Source organism: Zootoca vivipara, chromosome 15 (genome assembly GCF_963506605.1).
Source record: "Zootoca vivipara chromosome 15, rZooViv1.1, whole genome shotgun sequence".
NCBI lineage: Eukaryota > Metazoa > Chordata > Lepidosauria > Squamata > Lacertidae > Zootoca > Zootoca vivipara.
In genome coordinates, this window is record NC_083290.1 from 32,283,866 (window position 1) to 32,303,630 (window position 19,765).

Here is a 19,765-nt window from a genome sequence, read left to right on the forward strand (position 1 = left end):
TCCCGCCTTCTATCCGGAAGCTCGCTTCCGGCGGAAATGAGGCGCGCAGTGAAGAGAATAGCCTGACGTGGGTAAGGAAGTCGGGCTGGTTTCCCGGCGTCTCAGGCTCCCCTCCCCGGTTCCCCCCTCTCTTCCCCCCCTCCCGGCTCCACCATGCTCGACTTCTTCACCATCTTTAGCAAGGGAGGCCTCGTCCTGTGGTGCTTCCAAGGCGTGCGCGGCCCTGCGGCGGCTTGCACTGCGCCCGTGAACGCGCTTATCCGCTCGGTTCTACTCCAGGTGAGTTCTCGCCACTTTCCCTTTTACGCGTCGGCATCCTTCCGCCGATTTTGGGTGCCTCCCTCTCTCTATTCCCTTCCCGCCGCCATCCCTGACTTTATGTTATTGTTGTTCTTTAGTCGTTTAGTCGTGTCCGACTCTTCGTGACCCCATGGACCAGAGCACGCCAGGCACTCCAGTCTTCCACTGCCTCCCGCAGCTTGGTCAAACTCATGTTCGTAGCTTCGAGAACACTGTCCAAGTGGGGAGTTTGATCCACCATCAAACTCCCCACCTTTATTCTCTTCTGGGGGGGGGGGCAGGTAACGATTTCCTCTTAAAAAAATAGAAACAGGAAACATAAACTCAGCAGCTGTTCGACAGTGGAACGGTCTCCCTCGGGAGGTTGTGGAGTCTTCTTCTTTGTAGCTGTTCATCTGCCGTGGATTCTTTAGCTGAGATTCCAGCTAAAAGGGGGCTGGACTAGATGTTCCTAGGGGTCCCTTCCGACTCTTAAGGTTCTGTGAAATAGCCTGGAAATGGTGGACAGCCCAATTCTGTGCAAGGTGCATTCACTACAATGTGGGAATCAATAACCTAGCAGGACAAGACAATTCCCATGCTTTCCCCGTGTGGAGAAACAACAACAACATGGTTTTCTTAATTGAATGTGCTTAATTGTGATGCCCTATGGAACGTTATAGATCCACACGTGCTGAAAAGAGAAGACTTTTTTTGAAAATGTCAGTTAAAATCTGCTGTCATGGAAGAAATCCGCAGGTGGGTCACCTGTGGCTCTCCAGATGTTGGATTCCAGACCTAATCAGCCCCAGCTGCCAACAGCCAGTCTGAAGGGATGATGGGAGTTGTATGGTAGTCAGGCAACATCTGGAGGGCCACGAGTTCCCCAGCCTTACCTTACAAGCTTGCTAATGAATGTGAAACGTCTTAAACTCCTGAAAGTGAAATTCAAATGGTAAATATGCCATATATTTTGTGAGTGAGAATGTAACCCAAGTGGGATGATCCAAACACAGAAGAGGGGGTGGTATCCTTAGCATTGGGAGAAACTCAGTGTTTGAAGAAGTGCACCGAATCTTTAGGTGGAAATAACTCTTAATGGTGGAATACCCACCCACCCCCGCTCAGGACTGAGTATGCCCAGTGGGCACAGCATGATTACTTGACTGCTGGGGTGTGTGCTAAAATCCAGCGAAGAAGGGGTATGGAATAGGGTATCTTGGAAAAGAGCGTGATCTAGGAGCAGTTTGTACTGCAACATTTTGTTGCAAGCTCTGCTTGTTCATTATTACAAACTGCTTGAGTTCAATGGGGCTTGTTCCCATGTAAGTGCGCATAGGATTGCAGACTTTAATCTTAGGAATGCCTACGTAGATGTAAGGCCAGCTTAGTTTAATGGAATTTACTCCTTAGTATTTGTAGCCCCTTAAAATACCAGCACATTTATTTTGGCTAACACAGCTACCCTTCCAGATGCTACACTTCCAGAAAGCCTTATGACAAGCACTACTTGTTTGCTCCTGACCCTGACCACTGCATTTTGCAAGGAGGTTTCAAGAGACAAGACCCATATGGTGCAATTGTTACTTAATAAGTAATTCCCAATGTGTTTAAGTTGTTTTCATCTGCAGAAATTATTTAGCAGCTGGCTAGACACAAGTTGCATTTCCCTGTAGAACCTCGTAAAACATATGTTGTGTTCAAGATTCCCTGTTGAATTGCAAGCCCAAACAGGAAAATATGTTTCCTATTTTAGTAGATTTCCTGTTTTGTAGTGCCTGTTTCTTATTTCAGAAAGTCACCGGTGCATAACTTATATTTCCTTTTTTGTACTTATGTGCATGCACCTGCTATATTCCCAAGGACCTAATACAAAATACAAATTGTTGTTCCATAAGCTAATAGTCTGCGCTAGACAATATGTGATGGGAACATAAAATGAAAAGGTGCAAAGGATGATGCTATCTAGTCATCCCTCTCTCCCACTCTTTCTGGCTTGGATCTCATCCCGTAGCCATGGCTACTACAACCTTCCATTTCCCCTAAGCTTTCTCTAACTCTTTATCTGTTTCCATACACTAATTGGAATTGGAGAATGGATACTACTTAAGCTGATTCCAGGTACAGGAGACAGGATGATCTGATAGTACATCCAGTTCTGGCAGCATGTTGTAATCGGGTCATTTGGATCCTGTCATGGATCACAACTGTAAGCATTAAGATTCCATAAAAGCAGGTCTGTTTAAGTCAGATAAATAACTTAAGAGTTCTATTTTGTGATTTTGCATCTGTACAGAAAGTTGTAAGTAGTTTTTTAAAGCAGTTTTTAAAATTTACTGGGTTTAAAACCTGACTATTAGCTATAATTTGTCTAACTTCTAAATATTCCTTTATATTATTGGTTATATCAAGCTCTGCTGTCCATATATTTCAGAGGTTAAATAACCATTCAAAATACTTCTTTAAAATAATGTGAATGTCAGCGTTTTCTTGGTGTCACTAAAGCTCATTTTTTCGTCATATAAATTGTGCTTTGGGGGTGTTGATATTTATTTTTCTTAGTGTGTAGTGTTTCACAGTTGGCACCATGCTGGTCCTGTTTTTCTTTATATGTAAGAAAAGGACATTGGATTGAGCGTTGATTTAGCTACCTTTTGTGTCTTGCCCAGGTCTTTCAGGTCTGAGATTAAACACTATTTGCCATTCCTTTTATTTCTAAATTTCAAAGACTGTTTTCCAAGCCAAAAGGTGATATTTAATCAGTTTCCCTCTGTCCTGGGGTGTCCCGTGGTTCTTTGTTCCATATTTCAGAGCACTTTTTCATGGATTATAGAGCAGTGCAGTATTTATCTTTGGATGTTTGAAAGCTTTCTTGAGTAGCCACTCATATTAGTAGTTTGCACATCGATGTGACTCAACAGATGGTGGGAATTGCCAGTGTGGTGTAGTGGACTTGTAATCTGGTGAACTGGGTTCATGTCCCCGCTCTTCCACATGCAGCTGCTGGGTGACCTTAGGCTAGCCACACTTCTCTGAAGTCTCTCAGCCTCACTCACCTCACAGAATGTGTGTTGTGGGGAGGAAGGGAAAGTGAGCCGCTTTCAACTCCTTAGGGTAGTGATAAAGCGGGATATCAAATCCAAACTTCTTCTTCTTCTTCTTCTTCTTCTTCTTCTTCTTCTTCTTCTTCTTCTTCTTCTTCTTCTTCTTCTTCTTCTTCTTCTTCTTCTCTGTTGTGTTGTGCAACATGGGCATGTTCTAGGTAAGCTGCTAGTAGGTGGTACTTGCCTACTTCTGGATTTCTTCACTTTGCTGGTATTTTCTCTGCCTTTTTGCTTCTTGTTCAAGAAGACATGCCATTGATGGGTGGTTAAGTGAAAATGTAGCTGTTTCATACTAAGGCAGACTAGTGACTCAAGTAGCCTATCAGAATCTGTCTTGATTTATCATAGCTCTCCAGGGTCTCAAATAGAGATATTTCCCAGATTTATGGCTAGGGTGCCGTTTAACTATAAATTCTGCTTCAGAACATTTCCCTTAACTTATATTTTCTGTCTGATTTCTGTAGAAGCAGGCTGCTGCTGCAAGATTCTTTGTGTTAATTATAGGAAGTCAGGGCTGTTCAAAGAAGTTGTGTGTATGCTAGCTAATAAGGTATTTGACTATTCTGACAACAGAAATAGGAGTCCGGGATATGATGGGAGATATCTCTGACAGCATGTGAGCTACTGTGTCTGAACAGCAAAAAGTCTAAAATATTTGTGTGGTGGAAATGCATATTGCTGAATGAATTACAGTATAGCTGTAGTGTGAAGTGTACTGTGTGTCTTGAAACAGGTGCCTGTAAACATGTATAGAATATGAAGATTGGACACTGTTTCCTAGAATTTGAATTGTACCCACAGTTCTCTTGCAAAGCTATAGCAGTAAACGGGATGATTATTCTTTACCAGAAAAACACTGAATCTCTACAACTCCTGTAATGTAGGGTTTCTATCTCATTAGAGGTGCTGCCAATGTTCTCTTTCTCTCTCTCTTGCCTTTTCAGGAGCGAGGTGGCAGTAACTCTTTCAACCATGAAGCCCTTACGCTTAAATACAAGCTGGACAATCAATTTGAACTCGTTTTTGTGGTGAGTTATTCTGTGTGAGATAAAGACCTCAGACAGGTGGAAAACCTGTCTCCAAGAGTCTCCATAGCAAAGTGAATAGAAAACTTTTCTCAGCATTGATGTATTGTTTTCGATGTTGTGGAACATTACTTCCTTTTCCTTTGATTGGGATCAGAAGAGCTTGTTCCTCAGTCTTGCATCACACACTGTCATTACAGCAACACCTTAGAATTGTTCCTTAAGAGCAATGAGGCTTCAATCAAGGAGCAGTTTCTCTTTCACAAACAAATATGTAGAATTGTAATGTTGGAAGGGGTCCCGAGGATCATGTAGTCCAATCCCTTGCAATACGGGAATCATAGAACGCAGAATCATAGAATTATAATGTGGTTACTTTTGCTTGTCTTTAACACCACTGCTCTCCTTGCAGGTTGGGTTTCAGAAAATTTTAACTCTAACCTATGTGGATAAGTTGATAGATGATGTTCATAAGGAGTTCCGAGACAAATATCGAAACGAGTTCCAGCAGAAGGGAGCTCTTGGGCTTCTCAATGGCACCTTTGATTTTAAGGAAGATTTTTTACGTCTCCTACGGTAATAGGATATTTTCTTTCATCTTTTGCTGCTGATCCTGTTGTTTTGCCTCAGATACCTTGTATTTTGGAGCTGTAAGTTGGGGGTTTGGCTCAATAAGAGTGACACAATCTCCCTCAGTAGAGGTGGGCAGGAAGGAAGTCTGCCCTGGTAGAAACTGCTTGTGTGAACTTCTCTGTGCTTAGCTTTTGGCTGCTTCCACCCGCAAAGCTGCATATGTTACTTATGGTTTTGGAGGAATCCATTGAAACCTAACCATGGCAGCATCAGCATCCCTCCCATAACCCAACATGACTTTATTGTACTCCGCAACATGGGCAAGGTTTGTTGATGGGTATTGGCACTACAGTGCTAGCTAGCCAGCCTAGATGTCTCATTCCTTTGGGGGCAAGGGGTCCTATGGCCACAAAGCCCAAGATCATATCTTAAAAGTTGCTTGTTAGAAGAAGCTAGGGAAACAAATTCCATGCAGTAAATATGCATCTGTGCTGCCTCCAGCCAGGCCAGCTCTAAAATACATTTATTCATTGTCTGGCATTGAATGAGCACGATTAGGTAAACCTTTTCCTCTTTGCAAACAGGGATGCAGAGGAGAGCAGTAAAGCCCGAGCTCCCACTGCCATGAAATCGTTTGAACAGTCGGCAAAATCCCAAAAAACCGTGAAGTCTATGATAGAAAATCGAGGGGAGAAACCAAAAGAAAAAACCAAGAACAAGAAAAACAAAGGTCCCAAAAAGGAAGGTGAGTTAGTGTTGTGATGCAAGCAGCAGGCCATGCCAAACCATAGGCCTGCTGTGGTGAGGAACTGTGGAGTTTGTGCTATTTCTGGTGGCTTCCACTCGGGAGCAGAATCAGTAGCAGTCATATCGCATGTCCTGTTCGTTAAAATCAGTTTTAAAGGTTCAGTCTGACATGCAGTTGCTCATTTAGTGACAACTGGGGATACCCTGTTAGCTGAGGAGTTGAAGCAGAGATGGAGGTCCTCTGGCTCCTTCATTTGTTGTTGGACTACAACTCCCATTATCCCCCGGCCATTGGCCATGCTGGCTAGGGTTGATTTAAACCCCATCCCTGGTTTAAATGTTTCATTTTACATGTTTTTGTTTTGGTGGAACATGGAATTTGCTCAGCACATATAGTAATTAATTATAAAAACTTATGGTTACCTAAAAACCTCAAAAGCAGGACTTGACCCTTTTCACTTAGAACATTGGATGTTATTAAAACAGTGCTTTCCGCCTCCCGCCCAGCTCCAGGAAATGAAGCAGCTACCGTCTCTAAAGCAACCGCAGCTGTTAAGCAGGATCCTCCCGTTGCAGCTGGAGACAGGGAAGAACTGACCAAGGATGAGATCCTGCAGAAGAACCGTGAGGAATTCTTTAGGAAGCGCATGAAGGGGGGAGAGAAGTCCAAGTAAGTAAGGCCATTGCTAATGAATAATGCTATCGGATCTTCCTTGGCTTTGAATCCAGAGAGGTGAAGTTGGGTGGTTACATAGAGGAAGGACTATGGCTTGGTGGCAGAGCATTTGCTTTATATGCAGCAAGTCCCAGATTCAATCTCTAGTAGGGCTGGGAATGTCCTCTCTCTAAAACCCTGGAGAGCCACTAGCAGTCCATATATAGCCCAGACAAAGGTTTACTGCTTCATTGAGGACTAACTTAATTTGAGCTGTCTTCTTGGCAGGTGACTATTCTGGAATGAATTGGAAAAACAAACCCAAAACCTATTTTTGAGCCAGGGCTTGAGGGAGGCTAGAATCACTTTCTGAACTGGGCAGCAGCAGGCCTGGGAGCAAAGTGGACTTCTGAGCACCAGTTTGTTTTACAGTCTTGGGAGTACACTTCCTTGTTTTTCTAGAGAATGGTGTTTTCTTGGACTGATAGGTAGAAGAAATTATAATGCACAATGCACACTCAGTCTTTCCTGCTATGATTGTTTGTGACCCAGCAAAGTTCAGGGTTGACTGATGATTCAGAGGAGGAATTTTGTTCAGTTTTTTCCTCCTTGACTGCTAAGATCTACTGGAGTTTCTGTTCTGTCTTCCTTAGCAAGTCTCCAAAGCCAGACACTCAGAAAGACAAGGGGAAGAAGCCCAGAGTGTGGGAACTGGGAAACTCTAATGCCAAAGTACTTGACTATAGTAATTCCACTACCAATGGAAACACAGATACTTGTCCCATGGAGGAGTATGATCCAGAAATGGTAAGATCCCCAGTCACTAGACATCCTGATGGTTCTGTTTCATGCCTGTGCATAGTTTTGCAGAGCTACATTAAGATGCCTTGCTCTCAAATCTTCAAGAGTTTACCAGGGCAGCTTGATTGTGGGGTTTTCATGCAGTTCTTGTCATCAAAGCAGATTTGGTTTCCTAACCAATGACCAAGCCACACTGTACAGAAGATTAATTGGGGCCATTGATTAGTTAAATTGAATGTAGGAATTTACTGGGAAGAACTGCAAATGGATGAAGTATAATTCTTAGTGTCTCCCTTTCACAAGTGCTGCTGCTAGCAGTAATCTTGTAACACAATAGTGTTGCCAAAGTAGCCTCAACTGTTAACACGATGTGACTTGGGGCCCCATTCGCACAAAGACTTGACTTTTATTTTGCCTATCACATTTTGTTTTTTGATCCCCTTGATTTTTAAGTCTTTTGTTGGGAGAGGGATAAAAACAAAAAAGGAACAGAAGTGCAGGTTCCCTTTTAAAAGAAGAATGCATAAGAAGAGCCTGCTGGAATCTGACCCATGGCCCATCTATTCCAGTATCCTGTTCTCACAATGGCCAGTCAGATGCCTGTGGGAAGCATGCAAGCAGGTCTTGAGCTCAAGAGCTCTCTTCACTTGTGATTCCCAGCAAACTGTGCCATTGTGGTTACTAGATGCGGATGGCCCTCCATGAATTGGTTTAATCATCTTTTAAAGCCATCCAAGTTGGCAGGCGTCACTGCTTCTCATGGGAGCAAATTTCAAGTTTAACTACTCGTGGTATGAAGTAGCAGTTCCTTTTATCGGTCCTAAATCTTTCAGGATTCATCTTCACTGCGTGCCCACTCCTAGTGTTATGAGAGAGGGAGAATTAACTTTACCTACTTTCTCTGGGCTATGCACCACTCTGTAATATCTGCACTATGAAACAAAAGTATGCAGGTGTGCCTGTGCTGCTCTCTCTGCTTCCCAGAATTCCCTGTCCCATCATAGAGCAGAAGGGGGGAGGAGCCTTTTTCAGCCAAGAGCCACATTCCCTCATGGGAAACCTTCCTGGGGCCATAGAATGGGAGGAGCCATGGATGTGACCCTGAGCTTCCAGACACACAAATGCCAGAGGGACACATTCCAGTTGAGCAAAAGCACTTGATGAGAGCTCAGAGCAGAGATACTGAGGGGCTTGGCCTGGGGAGACCCCTTAAGGCTGGACAGAGACACTGAGGGCACCATATGATCCACAGGCCAAAGGTTCCCCATCCCCTATAGAGAATGTGGGGCAACTTTTACTATAGAGCACTGATTCTGGGATATCCTCTGCTGGATGTGCTCATCAAGAAGAAACAGCACCGTGAGCCTCTTGTTCTTAGAACTTGTGTAAAGTGTACAGAAGGAAGATGCACCCTCTAGAAGTAACTTATGGTTCACATGGAGGCAGCCTGAGCTGCTTAGAGTAGTGAGACACAACAAAGAAGGCTTATGTAATTCCTGGCCTTTTTTATCCACCACCACAGGTGCTTGGGGACCGCAACCGTGAGCCTGGCCGTCTCCGTGATCTTGAATATGAGAGTGAAGAGGAAACTGAAGAAGAGAAGGTGGTTCAGAACTCTTCAGGTGCAAGGTAAGTTCCCTCACTAAAGCTGTTCTTCTGTGTCGACTTAAATGAAACTTTTTGTTTAATTGACATTTCCCCTCCTGTAACATCATAACACTATCTTCTTGTTGCCAGTGCAAAGAAGGGAGGCCTTGGAGGCATGTTTGGGATGCTTAAGGGTCTTGTGGGCTCCAAAAGCTTATCCAGAGAGGACATGGACCCTGTGTTGGAAAAAATGAAGGATCACCTGATTGGTACGTTTGGCTTCCTCTGGAACTAGGCTGATGGGGGCTCAATTTGGTGGCAATGGGCTGGATGCTGCCCACTTCCCATGCCATTTGTGCTGAACTGTGCTTATGAAGGGTCCAAGGTTGACTATGTCGTTAGTTGGGTTTTAGAAAAGGTCACGGAACTTTCTGAAGGCTAAGCAGAAGGAGACTTGGAAGGAAGCCTGGGACAAGGATGGCTAGTTGCTGAAGTTCTTACAAAGTAGATTCTGTGCTGTTCGTACCCTAAGCTCCTTCTTTTATCCTGTTTTCAAAACCCCATTCTCTACTTCACATCCTTGTCAATTGTAGCACCCAGACATTCACACCGAGATGGCTTTAAGGCTCTGCAGGCTGTCAGAATTGGCCACTCCGGCGCTGTGGTCTAAACCACTGAGCCTAGGGCTTGCCAATCGAAAGGTCAGGGGTTCGAATCCCCGCAATTGGGTGAGCTCTCGTTGCTCAGTCCCAGCTCCTGCCAACCTAGCAGTTCGAAAGCACCGGTACTGCTCCGGCGGGAAGGTAAACGGCTTTTCCGTGCGCTGTTCTAGTTTTGCCAGAAGCGGCTGAGTCATGATGGCCACATGACACGGAAAAACTGTCTGCAGACAAACGTCGGATCCCTCGGCCAGTAAAGCGAGATGAGCGCTGCAACCCCAGAGTCGTTCGCGACTGGACATAACTGTCAGGGGTCCTTTACCTTTACAATCCAAGCACATTGGATGTTGGGCTTGTAAGCAGCCACCCTAGTGCTTAGTGTAAGCTTATTTGTTTTGAAAGCTTATTTTTACAATATCAGAAAGTTCAGCAAGTGGGCTGTGAGTGCTCCACATTTCCCACACCGGTCATAAGTAAAGTGGATTGAATTTCAAACAGGGGTTTCATACCCCTTTACTGGAGACTTTAGGTGTCTTTTAATAGAGCATATCTGTTGGTGACAACAGCAGCTTAGTAGAATTGTCCATTGGCTGCAGGTCCTTTTCCTCTCTTGGGGGCTAGTAACGCCTTCTACAGCCACCTGTCATATCTTTTTCTTTCGTTTCTCATAGCAATACTTCACACTTCCTCTATGGAGCTTGAGGCAGCCTACATATGGACCCTAGATGCTTTTTGTAACTACTGTCTGAATTTCTGCGTCCTATGATGCCTGGCTGAATTTTGCCTACTAGGTTTGGAGGTGCAGTGGGATGACTTGGATGTGAATATTCTAAGTTCAAATTGCTGTTGAGCATCTCCCACCCTAGGTTAGTCACCACAGGATGCTGAAATTTAGGCAGTAATTGCAGGTTTCACCTAGGGCCCCTACGTAGGCTGGATGTGAGCAGTGTACTGTCAACATTGCCATCCAGTATGGTTGCTATGTGATTAAAATGTCATCTCCCACCCTTGGAGAAGCATAAACTACCAGAGTTAATATAAATTTTCATTTTAGAGAACATTAATCATTCACCAAATAGTGTGAACTTAGCAGCATAACAATCTTAACTTGCTGTTTTCCCTCCCCCCTCCTGCCCAAAGCTAAGAACGTTGCAGCTGAGATTGCTGTCCAACTCTGTGAATCAGTTGCAACAAAGCTGGAAGGGAAAGTGATGGGCACCTTTACCAGTAAGTTCCCCTTTGTTTTGCTTTGTTTTTTTTGTTTTTTTTGCATGCCTTAGCGTGTACTGTAGTCTGGTGACATTACTTTCCTCGGATATATGCCCAAATGCTCATGAATTCAAAACAGAATCCTTGGGTGGTGCCCAACAAAGTAAATTCACTAGAGCCAAGATCACAGCAGAACTCCTGCTTTCTCTCTTTTCCCAGTGTGGTGTAGTGGTTAAAACTCGTAGACTCCTTAATCTGGGGAACCGGGTTCGCGTCTCCACTCCTCCACATGCAGCTGCTGGGTGACCTTGGGCTAGTCACACTTCTTTGAAGTCTCTCAGGCCCCCTCACCTCACAGCAGGCACCCCCAAACTTTGGCCCTCCAGATGTTTTGGACTACAATTCCCATCTTCCCCGACCACTGGTCCTGTTAGCTAGGGATCATGGGAGTTGTAGGCCAAAACATCTGGAGGGCCGCAGTTTGGGGATGCCTGCCTCACAGAGTGTTTGTTGTGGGGGAGGAAGGGAAAGGAGAATGTTAGCCGCTTTGAGACTCCTTTGGGTAGTGATAAAGCGGGATATCAAATCCAAACTCTTCTTCTTTCCTTCCCAAATCTGCTCTGGAGAGTTGAGGAGAAACCCTCAACCTCACAAGAAAAGGTTTAGTAGGGCCCATGGGGAGAAGAGAGAGAGACAGGAAAGTTGTGTTGCTCAGCCAAAAGCCCTTCTGCAAGCGGATCTACTTCACTGGATACTACCCGTTGTGTCTAAAAAACCCAAATTAGATTGTGAGAGCAGGTCTTTAGTGAAACTGACAATCTCACACCAGGAAAGTCTGTACAGCAGCCACATACTCTATAACATGTGATGCCAGTGTGCCAAAGTCCACTTGTATGTTTGTGTGTGTCGTTATTGTTCCATCCCTGAAAAGGATTAGGAAGGGTTGTGGAAGTCCATGACATCATGCACAAAAGTAAGATGGTAGCACTACACATTGTACAGTATGTGTGGGACACTACACATGCCTAAGCCCACTTATAGGCACAGTGTTTCTAGAATGTTACCAGGCTGTGCCTTCGTTTTACTCCAATATATTTTGTTGGTACCCTGTACCAATGTGTTCCTTCCCAGTTTCACCATTTTCTGCTCTTGTGGAAGCAAATTCCTCACTCAGTAAATGTGGGCAGGGTCAGGGTGCAACTGCTGCTCACCAAATGTGAGTAGTTACTATTTTTATTATTGTCTTTCCAGCTGCCTATGCTAGAGTTTTGTTGCTTGCTTAACCTTGTCTCTAGTTGGCTTGTTTGACTTCTGCTGCTGCTGCTGCTGCTGCTGGGATGGGGGAAGAAATAACCCAAAGTGGATTTGTCCATTGGGAATCTGCTTCCCTGTGGGTTCACGAATGCTTAGCCTTCTGCATTTCCGGATGCCACCAGTGTGTGGCAGACTCATTTGAAAGCACGCCCTGCAGGATTTTGTGAAGGGCAAATTTATATCCTTGGCATTAGTAAGTTTTGACTTCTCTCACAGAGAAGAGAGATTGATTCCTCTGGCCAAGAAGGCTGACATTGTCAGAGAATGCTGATGCAACTTAACATGTGGTAGAAATGGATTTTGGACGCAGAAGCATTTGATTCAGATGGCCCATTTTCTGTTTTTCTGTTTCTTGTGTTGTGAAGCTGCTTTGCTTGCCCAAAGGCCACAGGAGCAAACTGTACAAATATATCACTTATTAAAGAAGAAAAATCAATGTTACTCCAGAAAGGTGATGGCTTGTAAGGGGCTGTGAGAGTGACTGAAAATCATGAGCCCTGGAGTGTCCTGTCAGTTGAATACTTGCACAGAATACTGAATACAATCAGATGCTGATACAGAGAGAGTGGTAGGCCAATGGTCCTCAGAGAAGGGTAGGTCGAACCTAAGACCAGATGTGGAGAAACCAAGCTCGTTTGGAGAGAAAATGGGAACTTTTGCATTCCTGTTGTCCAGATGCTTCATCCTAGTCCTCCTGAAATGGACACAGCAACATTTCTGCAAGGAAAGCAGAGCTGGGCCTGTTCACATCACAGTTTACTTCGATTCACTTCTGAGTATAAGTGTGGGAAAGAGTATGTGGGGCCCTTCAATCTAAAAATGACAATGTGCTTCCAACTTCCCAGCGGTGACCTCAACTGTGAAGCAGGCCCTTCAAGAATCCCTGGTGCAGATCCTGCAGCCTCAGCGCCGGGTGGATGTCTTGCGCTCTGTGATGGAAGCCCAGCGTCACCGTCGACCTTATGTCATCACTTTCTGTGGTGTCAATGGAGTTGGCAAGTCAACTAACTTGGCCAAGGTACTTGGAAGGGGCTGCATGTGCGTGGATTTTGGGAAATGGGTGAAGTTGGGAGGGGAACCAGCTCAGGTTTGGGTAATGCAGGATGGTAGAGCACCGTTGCTATTGTGCAAGGAAAAGAGGAAGATGGTGGCATGTCTGGTTATATCATGGAGATCTAAATGGAACCCTTGCTCAAGAGATCTCCTGATATATAAAGCATTGCGCTAGCAAACATTGGTTTATCCAGCTCAGTATTTTCTGTGCTGATTGGGGGGGACTCTCAAGAGTTTCAAGGGAGAGGCCAGGGATAGAACTGGGAATCTTCTGCGCTCAAAGCAGATGCTCTGTGACTGTACATGTTGTCCACTTTTCTCTCTCCCTGTTGAAATCTAAAATTTATTCTGTCTAATTAGGAAGCATCAAGAAGGTAACTTGAAGTTGGACTGAGACCTGAAGTGCTACAAATTAGCATTTTCCTGGGTGGCCACCTAGTAGCCCATATCTAGCTTCTGAAGCAATGTTGTTTCACCCACAGCTTCTTGGTAGAATTCTCAGTCTCGGCTTCTAAAGTACTATGGCATTTGCAAATGTCGCAGCTGTCAGTGCGCCCATAAAATCTCTAGTCTCCCGTTCTCAGCATTTTATGTTCTCAGACATAAAATTCATGCGTTTATCTTCTTCACACATCGACTGCAGCATAAACACATGGCTTGGCTGCATGGATGTGATGCTACCGACGGAACATTCATATCCATCACCATTGTCCATTGTACATTCACCTAAGTGTCATCAAGTGTTCAGTAATTCAGTGGTGCACATGCTATGCACCCACCAGCCCTCGCCTGTGTGGGGGCATGTGTTCATTTTCACTTTCCAGATTTTGCAAGGCTCTCTGCCCATATTCCAAGCAGATCTTTCTAGCAATAAAAGTTTATTTGGACGCCAAATTTCTGCATCTGACCAGCTTTAGGGGGACTGGCACAGCAGATGTGCTGCATATCTACAGCCTTGTTATTACTTGGCAGGAAGCAAAGCTGCGAGGTGCCAATGGGAAGTCGCGTAGAGATGCTGGATGGTGGGTGATGGAAGAGGTAACATTCTTCTGCCTGCCCCCCAGATCTCGTTCTGGCTGATCGAAAATGGTTTTAGTGTGCTCATTGCGGCCTGCGACACATTCCGTGCTGGTGCTGTAGAGCAGCTGCGGACTCACACTCGCCGCTTGAATGCTCTTCACCCTCCAGAAAGCCACAGCGGCCGCACAATGGTGCAGCTTTATGAGAAGGGATATGGGAAGGATGCGGCCGGCATTGCCATGGAGGCCATTTCGTATGGTGAGGCCTTTCTCCCCGTTTCCTCCTTATTTCTGAACCCCTTATTTCTTGTCTTCCTTAGCAATTCTAGTCACTGCATGCCTGTAGCTGAAATCTCTTTTTCCTGTTGCTTCCCCCTCCCCTCAAAATCTGGGGATATTCCAGATGCTAAATACTCTCCTCTCCAGCTAATAGGAAGCAGTGGGACTGGCCTGTGGGAACATCTCAACCATCCTAAATCCAGTTCCTTCTCGTCCTCTGCAAGAGAAGGAATCTGATTTATAACTCTGCCTAATCTGTCATTCTAGCCATAACCAGGAAGGCTTCAGGTTGAGTGAAAAGAAGGGTCTCTGACAGTCATAAGGGATAGAAACATCCTCAGTTTGGGAATCATGTATAAAGAACAGTATTTGGCATTGTGAGAAACAGACTTTTTTTTTAAAAAAGTTAATATTTATGGCTATGAGGGCAAGCCTGAAAACGTTTGGACAATTGGCTTGAAATCTCAGAAGAGAGATTTGAGGAAGGTGTAGAGTTTTAATCTGTGGGTAGGAGAAATGAAACATTAGGGAGATCTGATTCATTTGCAGAATATTGCAGTTTCTGACATACCATAGGATTATAGAAAAAAACCCTCGTTTTGTACTCGTTTCCACTAGAAAATTTACCAGACCTGCCATGCCATACACACTCAGAAAACTTACTTTGGAGGTTTGCTGGCTCTGCTTTGCACTTACTCTCATTCAAAGCTGTAGGCTTGGATATTTCCCCCCAGCTGTTGCTGGATTTATTTATTCCTTCAAATAAATATATCCTTTTTATCTTCTCAGCACGCAACCAAGGTTTCGATGTGGTCTTGGTGGACACAGCAGGCCGTATGCAAGACAATGCTCCTTTGATGACAGCTCTGGCTAAGCTCATTGCAGTCAACACCCCTGACCTTGTCCTGTTTGTGGGGGAAGCCTTGGTGGGAAATGAGGCTGTGGATCAGCTGGTTAGTTCCTCAGATTACTAGTTAAGATTCAAAACTCAAGAGGTGACAAATGCATACCTCCTTTTGAGTGCTTCTTTACACAACAGTGGTATACCTAGAAGTAGTCATGTCTGTTTGCATGCAACAAATATGTAGTACAGTGGAACCTCTACTCACATACGGAATCCTTTCCAAAGTTCCGTTCGTGAGTCGATCTGGGTCACTGGGAGAAGCGCCGTTCTGCATATGTGTAGACGGCGGCAGCTGCTTCTGCGCATGTGCAGTCTGCAGAAGCCGCTTCTGCGTATGCGCAAAACGCAGCAAACCCAGTATTGGCTTCCGGGTTTGTTGCGGTCGCGAGTTGGATTGTTCGTGAGTAGGGGTGGGGGTAAGTTGTGGTTCTACTGTACAGTCATACCTTGGATCCAGAATCCCTTGGTCCTCGGACGTTTTGGCTCCCGAATGCCGCAAACCCGGGAGTGTTCCAGTTTGCGAATGTTCTTTGGAACCCGAACATCTGATGGGGCTTCCGTGGCTTCAAATTGGCTGCAGGCAATCAGAAGCCACCCTTTGGTTTCTGAATGTTTTAGAAGTCGAACGGACTTCCGGAACGGATTCCGTTTGACTTCCAAGGTATGACTGTACAGGCAACCCTCCTCTTACACTGGGGACATGGCCCAGGGGTAGCGCCTAAAGCACTTTGGGTTCAATGACATGTGAGATTGTGAATGTCCCCCCACCCCCTTCCAATTTATTTATTTATTTGCCAGGTATGTAAAACTGAATGCACCCAAGTCAAATGTGTGTGTGTGTGTTGCAAGTTGCTTGTATGGGCACATGCATCATAGCATGGGGGAAGTGCTGGGGATCGCCAAAGGATTCCCCCCCCCCCGCATTTGTATTTGGTGGCAAATATGACTGCAACATGAATTGTGTGTTAGGAGACATGCATACAGCCCATCAGTGAGCCTTGTGCAAGAACATTGCCAAACCTGTTTCACCACTTGCTTCCCCTACAACCAGGTCAAGTTCAACAAAGCCCTTGCCGATCACTCCATGGCTCAGACCCCACGCCTCATTGATGGAATTGTGCTCACCAAATTTGATACCATAGACGACAAGGTAAATGGGGCCCATAGGTTGCAATTGTTTGGGGCTTCGGTGGGAGGAGTTTTTCTTTTTTGATGAAAAAAGCAGCATTTTTTTGGGGGGGGGGGTATGGCTCCGGGGAGGTGGCCAATGTTAGGCCTTCAGGCCTCCTGTCTGCTACGGGCAACCTCCACTCTCCCCAGGCTGCACCTCTCACCGGCTTTGCTCTACTCTTGAGTGCTTTTGCCTGGTTGGAATATGTGGTTGAACTGTGATAATGCCTCTTGCTTGCCTGGATGGAGAGGTGTTGGGGAGGGAAGACTTGACCTTCTCATATGGGTGGAATGTAGCCATTCCATAAAGGGAGGAGTCACATGTTGCTCCGCCCACACACGCCTTTGGGCCTGTCCACCACTGGCATGCCCCCCCCATGCTCAATGGATCGCAAGGTAATGTGGCCATTGAGCTGAAAAGGTGTCCCCCCCCCTCCTGCTTTGGCAGTTTTTACCAGCTAATAAGCTTTTTCTGTGGATATTTTAGTAAACACAGTTCTCTGAAGAACTGAATAGAATCAAAAAGCACTGGATAATTTTGGAAGGCTTACTAAATACATCTTTCTCCCATCCATAGAATTAATCCCTTCCAGTTTTGTGCTGTTCTGCCACCTGGAGCTTTTGATGGCTTCTAGATTATGATCCGCCAAGCCTCTTTTAAGTTACAGAAGGGCTTTTGGGGGCCCGTAATATGTTTCCCTTTCTAAAATGTTCAGTTAAGTGCTATGCCACATACTGTTGAACCTTTCTCTTGGATTTTTCTTCTTCTTCAAGCAGCCTTGTGATATGGCTGCAGGGGAGGCATAGCTGGAACCTATACACTAGGACCGGGGCGACATTTGGTTTTCAACATTGAGATAGATCGGCAGCTAAATACCAGTATATGCTGATTTATCACGCTGTCTGGAATGTTTGTCAGCTGTTTCTTCCTCCCAACCTTAGAGTAGGAAGAACAGCTGAGATACATTGCCCAACCCTATGACAGTGAATGAGCCCCGGAGGCCTTTTTGGCTCATGCGTGAATTGGAGGGTCACTGGAGCTTCCTTGTTGGGGAACAGTATTCCACAGTGGGGGCCATCTTCTTTTATCGAGGTGGAAGTCTGAGCAGATGACTAAGGATCAAGGCAGGTTCATTGGGGGGGGTGCCTTTTTAAAATCCCCATATGGTAAGAGATGTACCTTTAGGAGGGGGAAAAAACTGGCTAACATCAGTGGGTGTATCTCCCACATCCTAGACCAGCCTTCTCCAACCTAGTGGACTAGACACAAGGCACATTTAGTTTTAGTAGCTTTTTTTTAAAAAAACGAGAGGCTGTAACCATGGAAATAGCAAGGATTTCTTTAAGAAAAAACCAATGCAATTTCACTGTACACAAGGATACTATATCGTCCTTTCCTACACTAACAGCTGCTTCTTTTCTCCCCAGGTTGGCGCAGCAATTTCCATGACATACATCACTAGTAAACCAATCGTGTTTGTGGGTACTGGACAGACCTACTGTGACCTGCGTAGCCTTAATGCCAAGGCTGTGGTTGCTGCTCTCATGAAGGCCTAACCACCAGTTATTGCACCAAATTCCTGTCTGCAGATGTCTCAGAATGTGCTTTCCGGCGTGACTGTTTTTAGGAAACCCCCCCCCCCGCCCCGTTTTTGGCATAGTGCAACACAAAATGGAGGGATGCTAGAAAAAAGCTGCTTACCTGGCTTTCGGTCCTTCTCCTCTTGATTTTGCTAACACACACCTTCCTTGATGTGATGCGTGGGTTTAATTGCAGCAAGAGGTGCCTGTCTTCCTTTGAATTCTACTTACTTTCATACTCATTGGCTCTAAAGGTGTTCCGGGGTTGTCTTCACTTTTCCCACTGAGCCCTCTTTCCTGTTTCCCTTCATTCTGCCTGCTTGGACAGTCCAAAGCCAGAGCTTTGCCCCCCCCCCCTCCACCCCAGGTTAGCAGGTGCGATAAAGTCTTTGTGGGGCGGGGGATTGTTCTGTCACTACCTATGAACTCTGCTGTCTTTTAAAACCCTTCTCTCCAGCCATGGGGTAGAGCGGATACTGCCTAAGGGCAGCTCTGCTCTTATCAAGCTTCACATTTGCTGATTTCAGTAGATCACAGTAGTTCACCAAAGCTTTCAAACCAAAAAAAAGGAAGATAGATACCAGAGTGAATTCCTGCTTAACAGGGTGGCTGTTGATGCCTTAAAATGGTCCTCCTTTCTACTGTCAGTGGGACTCCTTACAGCAGGGCCCTCCAGACACTGCCCCAGACTGTAGCATTTGTGTGAAAAATGCAGGAACCCGTGATGCCATCCTAATGACATATTTGCAAGTGGGTGTGGTGTGTGACATCCCTTTCTTTTTCTAATGATGTGTCTCCAGCTGATCAGTGAGCTGCTTCATGGTGCATTTTTTTTCCTTTTTTTGTGGTGGGAATTGAATTACAGGCCCATTCTCATACAACGGTAGTGCTTGCTGCTGGCTATCAAGACTCTTCCGCCCACATGCTATAAATTTGCACACTATTGAATGTGTATGCAAAATGGAAGCTTGCAGCTTACGATGCTTCAGATAATCCCTTTGCCCAGCACAGTCCTGATTCAAACCAAGGGAGGGGGAGGAAACATCTCTGCCTCCAGGAAGAGCTGGTTGTGTGAATAATTTGAGGAGGAATTGCGGGTATATTCTGTACTGAACAACTGCCCTTGCTGCTGACACAGGATTCTGGTCCCATAACTCACGGCCTCACCTCCCACCTAATCATCAGAGGATGGAATGAAACTGGTCAACACAAGCCTTTGCATGCTCTCCCGCCTGCACTGGCTTTTGCTTTTCTAAACCAGTCTGTGACAGGAATTTTCTGGTGGGTGCTTGCTGCTTTTCTGCCCCCCCCCCTTCAGAGTGCCTCTTGATCCTGGTATAAAGTGCTATGTTAAATACTACAAAACTCTCTATGAAGATGTCTCGTAGCGCGGTATTGCAGATGTGCTCTAGTGCAATAAGTTGAATGCTGTCTGCTAAAAGGTAATTTATATAATAAAACTTCATTTTAAAAAAAGAAACACACTTGATTTCCTTTGTTGTTAGGCGCAGCAGCATAAAAATCCAGGGCTTCAAACTGTTCCAGAAAACCCTCAGCTAGCTTCCAAGAGACCAGGCAACAAGCTTCCTAGGGATGATCCCTTTCCTGCTGATCTTTTCCCTGCAATGCATGGCTGCAGGCAAGTTCTCTGTGAACCTGATGTACATCTTTGAAAGCTCCTCAGGATCCTCTGCAAACAGAGGTTTCTTTTAATGTGTGGCAGTGGCTGGTTTGTGAATTTAAAGTCTGTTGCCTCAACTCTTGTTTCCCAGAAGAAGGCTTACAAGACCCTCTCATTTAGCCCAG

The 19,765-nt window shown here is 45.3% G+C and overlaps 1 protein-coding gene across 1 annotated transcript; it reads left to right on the forward strand.

Moving 5' to 3' along the window:
- The first annotated feature begins 44 nt into the window (after positions 1–44).
- Positions 45–19,439, forward strand: SRPRA (SRP receptor subunit alpha). The gene is made up of 14 exons (XM_035138981.2): positions 45–279; positions 4,328–4,411; positions 4,821–4,984; positions 5,566–5,726; positions 6,236–6,398; positions 7,037–7,190; positions 8,707–8,813; positions 8,922–9,040; positions 10,571–10,657; positions 12,799–12,971; positions 14,071–14,284; positions 15,094–15,257; positions 16,260–16,358; positions 17,807–19,439. Exons 1-14 carry the CDS (start codon positions 154–156, stop codon positions 17,933–17,935), a joined length of 1,944 nt encoding a protein of 647 aa, XP_034994872.1. The 5' UTR covers positions 45–153; the 3' UTR covers positions 17,936–19,439.
- Positions 19,440–19,765: the final 326 nt, after the last annotated feature.

Bases quoted from the DNA above. Each gene is read 5' to 3' on its own strand.
- SRPRA (XM_035138981.2), top strand. From the start codon at position 154: ATGCTCGACTTCTTCACCATCTTTAGCAAGGGAGGCCTCGTCCTGTGG. The intron at 4,985-5,565 runs GTAATAGGATAT...CTTTGCAAACAG, and splicing joins GATTTTTTACGTCTCCTACG to GGATGCAGAGGAGAGCAGTA. The intron at 16,359-17,806 runs GTAAATGGGGCC...TTTTCTCCCCAG, and splicing joins TTGATACCATAGACGACAAG to GTTGGCGCAGCAATTTCCAT.